The sequence below is a fragment of the Geotrypetes seraphini genome, chromosome 2 (assembly GCF_902459505.1).
Source record: "Geotrypetes seraphini chromosome 2, aGeoSer1.1, whole genome shotgun sequence".
In the NCBI taxonomy this organism is placed as follows: Eukaryota; Metazoa; Chordata; class Amphibia; order Gymnophiona; family Dermophiidae; genus Geotrypetes; species Geotrypetes seraphini.
In genome coordinates this window covers 348617750-348629857 of record NC_047085.1, presented here as the reverse complement: position 1 = coordinate 348629857, position 12108 = coordinate 348617750, and the positions used below count along the sequence as shown (strand labels likewise).

The window sequence follows — 12108 nt, the reverse complement described above, 5'->3', positions numbered from 1 at the left end:
AATACCACTCGCCGTCCCCAACAATCATGTAATAATGTGGGAGCTATTCAGTGACTCTAGATACCTGCGCCAAGCATAAATCCAGTGCAGCACTTACACAGAAAAGGCAGCGACTGACCCAGTCACATCTGCAGCTCTGCACTGTAATAACCAAGAACTGTTACCCTGTTTCAAAGTAAAAGTCCCAGCGTTATGCAGGGAACAGAAAGGAAATGCATCTTAAGACTCCTAATAGCCAGCTACCATTTTGCAGCTTAAAATCCCCAAGCCAAGTCCGTATCCTGCAGCTTTTCTCTAAAAGAAAAGCTTAAGCTGCCAAAAAGCCTGTCTCACCAGGGACTCTTAAGATAATAAACCAAAACAGAAAAGGCATGTGTTCCGTAATGACTTTATGCTTCTATTTCCTACACGGATATCCAGCGATCGGCAACCAGCAAAAGATGTGGCAGATTATTACCGAGTTGCATCGCTCTAAAGAAGAATCTTCCGTCTTGGTGCGACTGCAGAAAGAGGGCTCATCCGAGAAAAGGCGCCGACAGCAATGTACCAGCTCCCTGTTGAGCCCGACACCATTTAGAAAAGCTTTTTTTTTGAGGCTGCTGCTGTAAACAAATCCCGTGCAGAGCGGAGACAGCCACGCAAAGGTCCGTGATGCGCAGCTGCGCCTCGAGTCCTGCAAAGAAGCCTTTTGTCAAAAAACCTGGCAGCAGAGGAAAGAGCTGGGAGGAGGGAAGCTCCAGAGCCCAAACAACCAATGCAAAACCTGCCCGCCCACACAAGGGCCGACAACAAAAGCGCCCGTTTGTTTCTCGGCTGAGAGAGGACGTGCATTAACACTGAGGAAAATCAGGTCTTTTCTACGCCTCCTTTCCATAGCATTCTGGGTTTGGAGTCCCTACGGCTTCAATGCTAAATTAATAAATAAAGGCAGGGGCAGGATGCGCAGGATCTAGCCTTCTGAAGTGCGCATTCTGCAGTAAATTTTCCTGGCTCTTATACTAAATGCAAATAGAAATTTGCAAACTAATACATTTTCATCAATTCTATCATATGTGAATACAGAGCTTCCAATCCCAGCGAGGAGACTGTAGTCCGGGTCCCCAAAATTTCTGACCACCTCATCCTGATGTACTGTGGAACTGAGAAATAAGCTGCTATTTGTAAGTCCTTGCAACTGGACCAAAGTTCTTGCTGTCTATCAAGCCTACTAGTTCTTTTCTTTCCAGAGATATATGCAGATACATAGGCATCAGGAAAGATAAAAGACATTTTATTTGCATACAGGGGCATTGGTCTCCAGTCTCCACATACTGCCCATTATAGTTACAGTTCCCAATCGATCAGACAGTTGCTTTTTGTAGAATCAAGTAGTATTGATAAAAACTTATAAATAGGAAATGGAAATAAGGCAATTTTTGGGGAACTAAATCCTTTTCCTCAGGACAGTATACTGTACTGTCCTGAAGAAAGATTTGGCCTCTGAAAGCTAATTGAAAAATGGATTAGTCCAAGAAAATGGTATTTTCTTATTTCTCATTATTTGTTTTGTATCTATTTGTTAATTTGTAAAGTGGTGATTGTTTTGTGATCAGTTTTTACAAATTTACTACTATTTACATCTACTATCTTCATATTTTGTACAGTATTAGGGGACATGTGTCACTGTTTCTGTGGCAGAGTCTTGCATCTTAGGGTTTTATTTTTATATATTAGTACTTTTAGTTTGTGGTCCCATATTTGCTTAGGGGTTATCTGTGTTCTGGTAGGAATGAATGTTTAGAAGCATACAGTGTGCTTTGTGTAGTTTAATTTTGTGGTTAACCATTCATTATGTGGTGTTGTTTTTTTGTTTGAAATATTTTTATTCAAAAAGCAAACAGACATAACAACAAAATATACAACTACAGTACAAAAAGGAAATATACAGGTCAAGCCCTAAAGGGATACACAGGTGAGAACCAAAAGGCCCCCAGAACAGAGGTGGCTCCCATCTGGACAAATGCAGTAAACAAGACAGAAGCATGCATTAGTCTGTGCACTCCCCCCCCCCCCCCACACACACACACACACAGGTTTTTCACCACAGACATACCCCCCCCCCACACACACACACACACACACGCACACACATACACACACACACACACACACACCCCAGAGTGACTGGGAACAAAAGAGAAAGAAAAAACAAAAAACAAAACCACACAATGTGCACCTCAGCTATGACTGCCTCCCAAAGTGGCCGGTATAGCGCTTTGGGCCCCTGCACCCCCTCACCCACACTGCGCAGTTCCCAGTGAGCCACTTCCTTGAGAGACTACTCCCACCTTGCCACCTCCAGAGCTGCCTCATCCATCCACAGCTGAAACACTCCCCGCTTAGCCCATTATGTGTTGTTAATAAGATTATATTGTATGTATATATGAAAACTGTATTACAATTAGTACTATTATAGGGGTGGAGACTGGGCCCCCCAAAACAAAAAAGCATTCCGCTGCCTATGTTCTGGAATACAAGTAGGTCAGCATTGCATCATAATAGCAGAAGTGACTATGTAGAGGAGTTTTCAAAAGCTTTCATCAATAGCTTCTCAGGAGCAAAATAAAAATAGAACAAGGGAGGAAGTGAAAAAAACATGCATATGGATGTATTTTCTAGCAGATATCAACATTATAGTTGTTCATTCTGTGACTACCAGAAGCTCCCTACAATCTCCCACCATCTCATTCAAAACTCTCCTTCATATGCTCATTTATCCAACCCTCCTGTTTTACATAACAGTCCCTCTCCAGTTCATACAATCCCATGTATATTAAATTTTTAAACCCCAAGAATTACCTTTATGCAATAATATCACTCCACGGAGCTTATAATCACAAATATATACATATTAGGCCCAGATCTAGAATTGCTTTCAAGTTAAATATTAACTGTTTAAACAATTAAATAAGTCTATAACATAAGAGTTGACATACTGGGAAAAATCAATCAAACCCAGTATCCTGTTTCCAGCAACGGCCAATTGAGGTCACAAGTACCTGGCAAGATCTTAAAACAGTAGAAGAGATTTTGTGCTGCATATCCTACAAATAAGCAGTGGATTTTCCCAATCTATTTTAATAATGGGTGATGTACTTTTCTTTTAGGAAAGTTTCCAGTCCTTTTTTAAACCCTGCTAAGCTAATTGCTTTCACCACATTCTTTGGTAACAACTTTCACAGTTTAATTGCATATTGAGTAAAGAAATATTTTTCCAGCTTGTTTTAATCCTTTAAACCAAGGCTGAGAAATTCAAACCACCAGATTTCCATAGCACCAATACATTTCATCATGCTCCCTTACTCAGCTATCATAGGAGGGGGAGACAAACAAGAAGGCTGTTCTGGGTCCCATAGCTCCAGGGGGCCCCTTTGGGCCAGGATATCTTTCCCTTCTTCCCACCCTGGTCGAAGGTCACCCCTTACCTTTTAAAATGCATGTTTGGATTCAGAAAGAGGTTAACAGCAACTCAGTGATGCTTAGGCGCTACCTGCAGCCTCCTCAATGCTGTCCATCTGAAGCAGTCTGCCCCCTCTGATGCAACGTCCTGTTTCCACTTGGGCGGACCGCAGCAAAGGAACAGCACTGAGGAGGTTACAGGCAGCATCTGAGAATCACTGTCTTGCCGGTGACCCCCTTCTGAATCCAAACATGCATTTTTTAAAAGGTGAGATGGGCCTCAGACCAGGGTTGGGAGAAGGGAAAAACATTCCATAAGGGCAGCTGATCTGATTTTAAAAGGAAGGGAGAGATGTTGGATGAGACAGAAGTTAGGACTTGAAAGGGAGAGATGCTGGATCCATGAGCGGTGAGAAAGAAGAAAGAGATACTGGATGGAAGGGCAGTTGGTGGACCCTGGGGAGGGAGGGAGATACTGGATGGAAGGGGCATTTGGTGGGTAGGGAAATTAGGGCTCTCAAGATTCCTTGGTTCCGGATGGGTCTTGCTGCACGTGGGTAGGTAGAAATTAAGAAGTGTCCATCCCGTCTGGAATAGGATTCCAGACAGTAGTGAGAGGTGAAAGTATGAACCGAGGACCAAGTAGCAGCTTTGCAGATTTCATCAATAGGGGTAGAGTGAAGAAAAGCTACCGAAGCTGCCATAGCTCAAACTTTATGGGCTGGGACTCGACTCTCCAGTTACAGTCCAGCCTGAGCATAACAGAATGAGATGCAAGCAGCCAACCAATTGGATATCGTTCTTTTGGAGACAGAATGCCCCATCTTGTTAGGATCAAAGGAGACAGAAAGCTGGGGAGATGATCTATGTGATTTAATCCTTTGCAAATAGTAGGCCAATACCCATTTGCAGTTCAAACTATGAAAAGCTGTTTCTCCAGGATGAGAATGAAGCTTGGGGAAAAATTTTGGAAGAACAATGGATTGATTGAGATGAAACTCAGTGACAACTTTTGCTGAGAACTTTAGATGAGTACAGAGCACCACCTTGTCATGATGCTTGAAGTTCACTCACTCTGTGAGCAGAAGTTAGAGCAATGAGGAAAACCACTTTCCAAGTTAAAAATTTGAGATGAGCCAAAGACATTGGTTGACAAAGACATGGGGGCTTCATCAGGTGGTTTGACATTGAAAAGACCTTTCATAAATCTGGAAACTACAGGATGAGCAGCAAGAGGTTTTCCATCCATTGGTTGATGAAAAGCAGCAATTGCACTGAGATGGACTCTAATGGAAATGGACTTGAGGTCTGAGTGCGACAAATGGAGAAAGTAATCCAAAACTGAAGACAGAGAGGTGGATTTTGGTTCCTGATGATGAAGAATATACCAGGCAGATAACCAAGTCTATTTTTGATTATAACACTGACATGTGGCTGGTTTTCTGGACTCATCCAAGATGTCTCTGACAGACTGAGAGAATTGTAAGTAAGATGAAGTCAGCCCAAGAGGTACCAAGCTGTCAGGTGCAAAGACTGCAGGTTGGGATGTAGAAGAGAACCCTGACTCTGCATAAGAAGAGATGGAAAAATTGGCAGAGGTATTGGCTCCTCGATGCTGAGTTGAAGTAGAAGGGAAACAAGGATTGTCTGGGCCACCGAGGAGCTATCAGAATCATGGTGGCTGAGTCCTGTTTTAAGCTTGACAAACGTCTTGAGAACAAAAAGAAAGTGTGGAAACGCATAGAGGAACTTGTGCATCCAATCAAAGAGAAAGGCATCCACTTCTAGACGATGAGGAGCAAAAGCGGGATAGCTTGTGGTTGTGGGGAGACGCAAACAGGTCTACTTGAGGCATGCCCCATTGAGAGAAAATAGGATGGAGAGCTACTGAGTTCAGTGTCCATTTGTGAGGTTGAAGAATGCGGTTTAGTTTGTCCGCTAAAGAATTTTGTTCCCCCTGAATGAAAACAGCTTTTAAAAAGATGTTGTGAAGAACTGCCCAATTCCAAATCTTTTGCGCTTCTTGACAAAGGATGAGAGACCCTGTTCCTCCTTGCTTGTTTCACATAGTACATGGTTATTTGATTGTTCGTATGGACAAGAACTTGATCTTGTAGAAGGTGCTGAAAAGCCTTGAGGGCATTGAATATTGCTCTGAGTTCCAACAGATTTATATGATGACGACTATCCCTGGTGGACCAAAGGCCTTGAGTGTGCAGGCCATCCAGAAGAGCTCCCCAAGCATAGGTTGACAAATCCATTGTAAGAATCTTCTGATGAGGGGGCATGTGGAACAGCAATCCCCTGGAAAAACTGGAAGAGAGCATCCACCACTGAAGAGATAGCTGTAGAGAAGATGAAACTGTGTTGGGAAAGTGGGTCGAGAGCCTGCGACCACTGAGAAGTCAGAGATCATTGAGGGATCCATAAATGGAGCCTGGCAAAGGGAATCACGTGGACTGTGCCATGTGTCCCAGCAGAATCATCATGTGCCTTGCTGAGAGAGATGGAAGCTGAACCATGACAAAATTGGATAAAGGTGTTCTGACGCTCCTGAGGCAGAAACGCTTTGAGTTGTACTCTGTCGAGCAGAGCTCCAATAAACTGGAGTCTCTGAGATGATTGAAGTTGTGATTTGGGAAAGTTGATCTCGAACCCCAAATTATGAAGAAACAGTATGGTCTGATGTTTTCCTAAGAGCACCCCTTGAGACAAAGAATTCTTATGAGCCAGTTGTCCAGGTAAGGGAAAACTTGAAGTCACTGGGACATCAAAACCGCTGCCACTACTATCAGGCACTTGGTGAATACTCTGGGAGAAGATGCCAGGCCGAAAGGTAGAACCTTGTATTGATAATGGTGGTGTGAAATCTTAACACATGAAATCTTAGGAACTTCCGGGATTCTGGATGAATTGGAATAAGTGTAAGCTTCCTTGAGGTCCAGAGAGAATAGCCAATCGTTGCGATCCAAGAGGGGATAGAGAGATGCTAAAGATACTTTTCCTTGACAAGAAATTTATTGAGAGCTCTGAGGTCTAATATCGGCCCAAGACCTCCCATCTTCTTTGGAACAAGGAAATATCAGGAGTAAAACCCCTTGTTCTGTTGATCTAAAGCAGTGTCTCTCAAACTTTCAAGCCGGGGCACACTAGTTAATGGCCATGGCTCGAGGCACCCGGAAATACACAGATGTCACCGTAATGACATCATGCATGACATGCCCTGAAATGCTAGTAGGGCGTGCCAGCAGGGAAGTCTAACAAATATCAATTGAGTACCCCAATCACAGACCTCCCAAGCTCCACCCTAGCCCCACCCAAGCTCTTCCCCAGATCCCGCCCCTTTATTCATTGTAATACAATTTTTTCCATTCATTTTTCGCATACACACAATATACACAGCAGATATAAATTAGATGGCTCTAAGTCTAATAGATGTTGGCATTGTCATCTTGAAGCAGGGACTTTAGATCACCTATTATTCTATTGTCCATTTATTTTGGCTTTTTGGAAATCAATTTGGGGCCAAATAAATTGTTTGTTAGAAAATCATGTGGCATTATCGTATGATACAGTATTATTTGGCATGTCTACAAGGGATAAGAGCCAAATATCTTCCAAAAATAATAAACTTTTACTTATTTTGACAGGAGTTGCCATAGAACAAATAACATGTAATTGGAAAAATTGGAATAGATTGAACTACAGTTTTTGGTGGAATTCAGTATGTCATATTTATAAAATGGAAAGAACATTAGCAATTCAAAAAGGGAATTTTAATAAATTTCAAGATGTGTGAGGGCCATTAACAAATTATTGCAATGAATAGATATTATTTTCCCTGATTAGTACAAATGAAAGAATGGGGTAGGAGGAGGGGGGATTTTGTTATATGGTATATGCGTTATGAAATATTGGAAGGGAGGCGAGGGAAAGGGATAAATTTCATTTAATATGAAGAATTGTAGAATTTCAAGTGATGTATTTAAGTTTAAATGTGGTTACTTTTTGAGGCACTTGATGTAAGTTATAAAAATGAATAAAGAATTAAAAAAAAAAAAAAAAAATCATTTTCCCTACCTTTATTGTCTGGTGCCTTTATTTTTCTGTGCTTTTAACTATGTTTCCAGTGCCTTCTTTATCCATTGACTGTTTTACTCTCCTTCACTTTCTGCCATGCGGTTGGAACTTTTCAGAATTACTTTTTAGAAGCAACACCTAGATCCAGCAGCGACGTGACTGAACATCACGAAGTTTATAAACGTTCAAGCAGCGATATGATTGAATACCAAGAAGTGTAGAAATTCACAGCTCCAAGGTTTCAGAACACCTGGCATCGGGTCTCCTGAAGCAGAGATTGAAACGGGGCCACGTTGGGACCCCTTAAACCGCATTTGAAAGTTAAGTGAACACAGTGGTGGCAGTGTTTTTGCTAAGTAAGAGAAGATACAATTTCCTACATGTGGAAGCATTCTAAGAACTTTACCCTTCTTTTTCAAACTACTTAAGAGTCTTAAAGTGTGACCTGGACTTATGAAGTTGCAATGAAGAGTTTCATATCACTGAGCTTTTTTATATAATCACTTGGGTCATAGACTAGTTTTCATTGAAACCAGTTTATTGTTGTATGCATCCATCTTTGGCATTAACTTAACATTCAATTTTTCTGCTTTCTTCTCAAAATCTACTTTTCCATGTCTTACCTTCCCTTTCTATATCTCTCTCTCCTTCCTTCACCGTTTCCATGGTCTGACATCTCTCTCTTTCCCTCCCGCCTCCCAGTGGTCCGACATCTCTCTCCTTCCTTTCCCCCTTCCCAGTCTCTCCTCTCCTTCCCATAATCTGGCATCTCTCTCTACTACAAATACTACTACTATTATTATTTCTATTGCGCTACCAGACTCCTCTCCTTCCCTTCTATTCCCTGGTCTGGTATCTCTCCCTTCCTTTAATCATCCTTCCTTCCCTCCCCCCCAGTTTAACATTTTTCTCTCTCTTCCTCCTTTCTGGCCCCTGCAGTCCATCTCCCTTCTCTTCCTCCTTTCTGGCCCCGCTCCCAGTCCAACATTTCTCCCTCCTTTCCACCAGTCCAGCATTTCTTTCTCTCTTCCTCTTGCATGCTTCTTCTCCTCCGGTCCTTCTTTCCTCCCCTAACCAACATCTCTCTCTTTTTCTCTCTCCCTCCATGAGTCCAACTTTTCACTCTCTGCCCTCTCCTCCTTCCCCCCGAGTGTGACATTTCTCCTTCCCTCCTTTCTGTCATCCCCATCCATCTCACCCTCTCCATGAGTCCATCCCTTTCTACCTCCTGCACACTTTCTCTCTCTCCTTGCCTCTTCCCTTGATTGACATCCTTCCTTCCCAACCCATGTTCTTTCTCCATGCATCATTTCTCCCTCTCCTCCACCCTATGTCCATTTCTCCCTCTCTCATCACTTTCACTCCTCCTGTAACAATTTTCCTTCCTTCATTCCTTCCCTCCCCTAACTCCACTCACAGCTAATATGCTCTCTCCCCATCCACCATCTCACCCGCCCCTCTAGTGTGGAGCATCTTTCCTTTCCCTCCCCTTCTACCAGGTACAGCAGCACCTCTTCTCCCTTCCTTTTCCCCTGTCCAGCAGCACCTCTTCCTCTCCCCATGTCCAGCAGTAGCCCCTTCTCCCTTCAATCCTCCCCTCCCCCCATCCAGCAATACCCCTTCTCCCTTCCCTTTCCCTCCTTCCTTGTCCAGCAGTACTTCTTCTGTCTCTAGCGGCAGCTCACTGTATGCTTTTTAACTTGGTCACACAGCTGCCGCTAGAATTAATTTAGATGCGGTTTCATCCGGGCCTTTGCTAGGCCGGCCCATTTCGATGATGCCGGCCTAGCAAAGGCCCCGAGGCTCCCGGACGAAACTGTGTCTAAATTAATCCTAGCGGCAGCTGTGTGACCAAGATAAAAAGCACACGGAGCTGTCACTGATGGTCCGTGGGGGGGGGAGGTGCAGAGAAACACGACGGCAGCAGGAAGATACTGCCTGTAAGGGGGGGAGGGTGAACATGCAGAGAGAAACACGATGGCAGCAGGAAGATGCTGCCTGTAAGAAGGTGGCGTGTGTGTAGAGAGAAACGTGACACACAGTTTGCGATACACTGATCTAAAGGAATCTTCTCAATGGCATTGAGAAGGAGTAGTGAATCGATTTCCTGAAGAAAAGAAGACTGTAGGGTATTGGAAGGAGACTCTTTTGGAGGATGATCCGGAGGGATGGTGAGAAAATGAAGAGAATAACCTTGAATGATATTGAGAACCTAGAGATCGGAGGTGATTAATTTTCAACGGTGATAATAATGTTGTAGACGACCTCCAATTGGAAGAGGATGAGTCAGATGTAAATTGGTGGAAACTATGCTCTCTCGTAAATGGTCAAAAAGAGATTAGATTTTTATGGTTCAGACATCTGAGGTTTTTGAGGACGTTGCTGCCTTTGCTTCTTTTGTTGTAGTATGGAAGAAGCAGATGACTTTGCCGAGTAACGCCTCTGGTAAGAAGTGGGTTTGTAAGGTCTGGTAGCGGATGGCTTGGGTTTTGGCTTAAGCAAGGAATCCCAATACTTTTCATTTGCTGAGAGCTTTTGAGGAATCCCAATACTTTTCATTTGCTGAGAGCTTTTGAGTTGCATTCTCAATAGTGTCCCCAAAGAGTTCATCTCCAAGACAGGAAATATTGGCTAACCGATCTTGAAGGTTTACATCCATATCCGCAATTCTGAGCCATGCCAATCTCCGCATGGCCACAGATATTGCAGATATCCTGGAGTACAACTCAAAAGCATCATAAGCAGATTACACCATATGTTGTCTGAGCTGAGTAAGGGTGCTAAACGTATGTTGAAAGTCTGTCTTCAGACGAGTTGGAAGATATTTGTAATATCCCAGCATTTGCTTAACCAAGTGCTTGAGATAACAAGTAAAATAGAAATTATAATTAATAACTCGATTTGCCAGCATCCTGACATTGTTGAGGAAGGAATGCTCTGAGTTGCACAGTGTCCAGTACTGTAGAGTTTGAGAAGGTTGTAGCTGGGATTTTGGAAAGTTTACTTCAAACCCCAAACTTTGGAAGAACCAGGTACATCCAGGAATGGGAACCTTGTGGTAGTAGCTGTTACTACTACCACAAGGCACTTGGTGATAACTCTGGGGGTTGATCCCACCCGAAATCTGAGAAATTTGTGAAAGGCTGGATGAATGGGGATGTGAGTGTAAGCCTCTTTGAGATCCAGAGAGCATAACCAATCATTGTGATCCAGAAGGGAATATAAGGATGCCAGAGACAGCATCCTAAATTTTTCTTTGACAAAAAATTTGTTGAGAACTCTGAGGTCCAAAATAGGTCATAGATCTCCCGTCTTTTTCGGAACTAGGAAGTAATGAGAGTAAAACCCCTTGCTCTGCTGTGCCAGAAGAACTTCCTTGATGGCCCAGAGCTGAAGCAGAGCTTGAGCTTCCTGAAGAAGAAGGATGAGCTGCGACGGATTGGCAGGACAATCTCTTGGAGGGAGATCTGGTGGAATCTGAAGGAATTGAAGAGAGTAACCCCTCCCTGATTATGGTGAGGATCCAGAGGTCGGATGTAATCAGTTCCCATCGTTGACAAAAATGATGGAGGCAACCTCCGATGGGAAGAGGGGAAGACAGAGGCAGAAAGATGATGTTATACTCTGTGTTAGATGGTCAAAAAAGCTGAGTGGACTTGGGAGCAGCAGGAGCCTGAGGTTTACATTGCCGTTGTTGCTGTTGTTTCTTAGGAGGCGGCCTTGAATAAGGTGCTAACTTCTGAGGATAACGCCTCTGATAAGATGGGGAAGCCTATAACTCTTAGCAGTGGAAGGCTTCGGCTTCTGCCCGACTATGGATGCAAACAATTTCTCATGCTCAGACAAGCGCTTTGTAGCTGCCTCAATAGAGTCATCAAACAATTCATTCCCCTGACATGGGTGTTGGCCAGTCGGTCTTGCAGATTCAGATCCATATCTACAGTGCGGAGCCAGGCAATATGGCGCATCGCCACCAAGACCGCAGTGACTCTAGAGGACATTTCAAATGCATCATATGCAGCCTGAACCATATGCATGCAAAGTTGACCCAGAGTGTGTTATGTGTTGAAACTCTGGAAGTCAATGTTGAGGAAGATGTTTGAAGAAAGTAGGCATGGTGTTGACCCAATGCTTCAGATAAGATGTGAAGACAAAGTTATAATTTAAAATTTGATTTGTCATCATCGAATGTTGATACAGCCGACGGCCAAACTTGTCTATGGTTCGTCCCTCTCGGCCAGGAGGGACGGTGGCATAAACTTTGGCAGGATTGGTTCTTTTTAATGTTTAAATATGTTTATTGATTTTGCAAGACAAGTAGAAATACACAAGTCAAACTAATAGCATCTCCCCACCCTCCCCCTCCCCATCCCCAACACCCCACCTCCCCAACTTCCCTCTATAACAATGATCATCCTCCAGCAATCAAGTTATTACGGGTTCAATAAATGACTACGTGCTTTATGAGTCAACGTTAACCAAAAAGGTTCCCAAACAGAGCAAAATATACGGCCTCTAGGAGAGTCCAAAGAGGTTAAGGACAGACGCTCCATCGATGCTTGATGAAGCATCAGAATTCTCCAAAAGGAC

The 12108-nt window shown here is 43.4% G+C and overlaps 1 protein-coding gene across 13 annotated transcripts in view; it reads right to left on the bottom strand.

Moving 5' to 3' along the window:
- CLASP2 (cytoplasmic linker associated protein 2) overlaps positions 1–12108 on the bottom strand; it is a 650335-nt gene that overhangs the window by 540521 nt on the left and 97706 nt on the right. The window contains exon 1 of one of the 13 annotated variants that reach the window (XM_033930360.1): positions 458–852. The exons of 11 other annotated variants lie outside the window; for them this stretch is intronic. Coding sequence is in view for 1 of the 2 variants with exons in the window: in XM_033930361.1 (XP_033786252.1) it covers positions 458–467 (10 nt within the window). In the remaining variant the exon portion in view is untranslated. Of the gene's footprint in view, positions 1–457; positions 853–12108 lie in introns of those variants that run through there. One more of the 13 variants, XM_033930361.1, reaches the window with a different exon arrangement.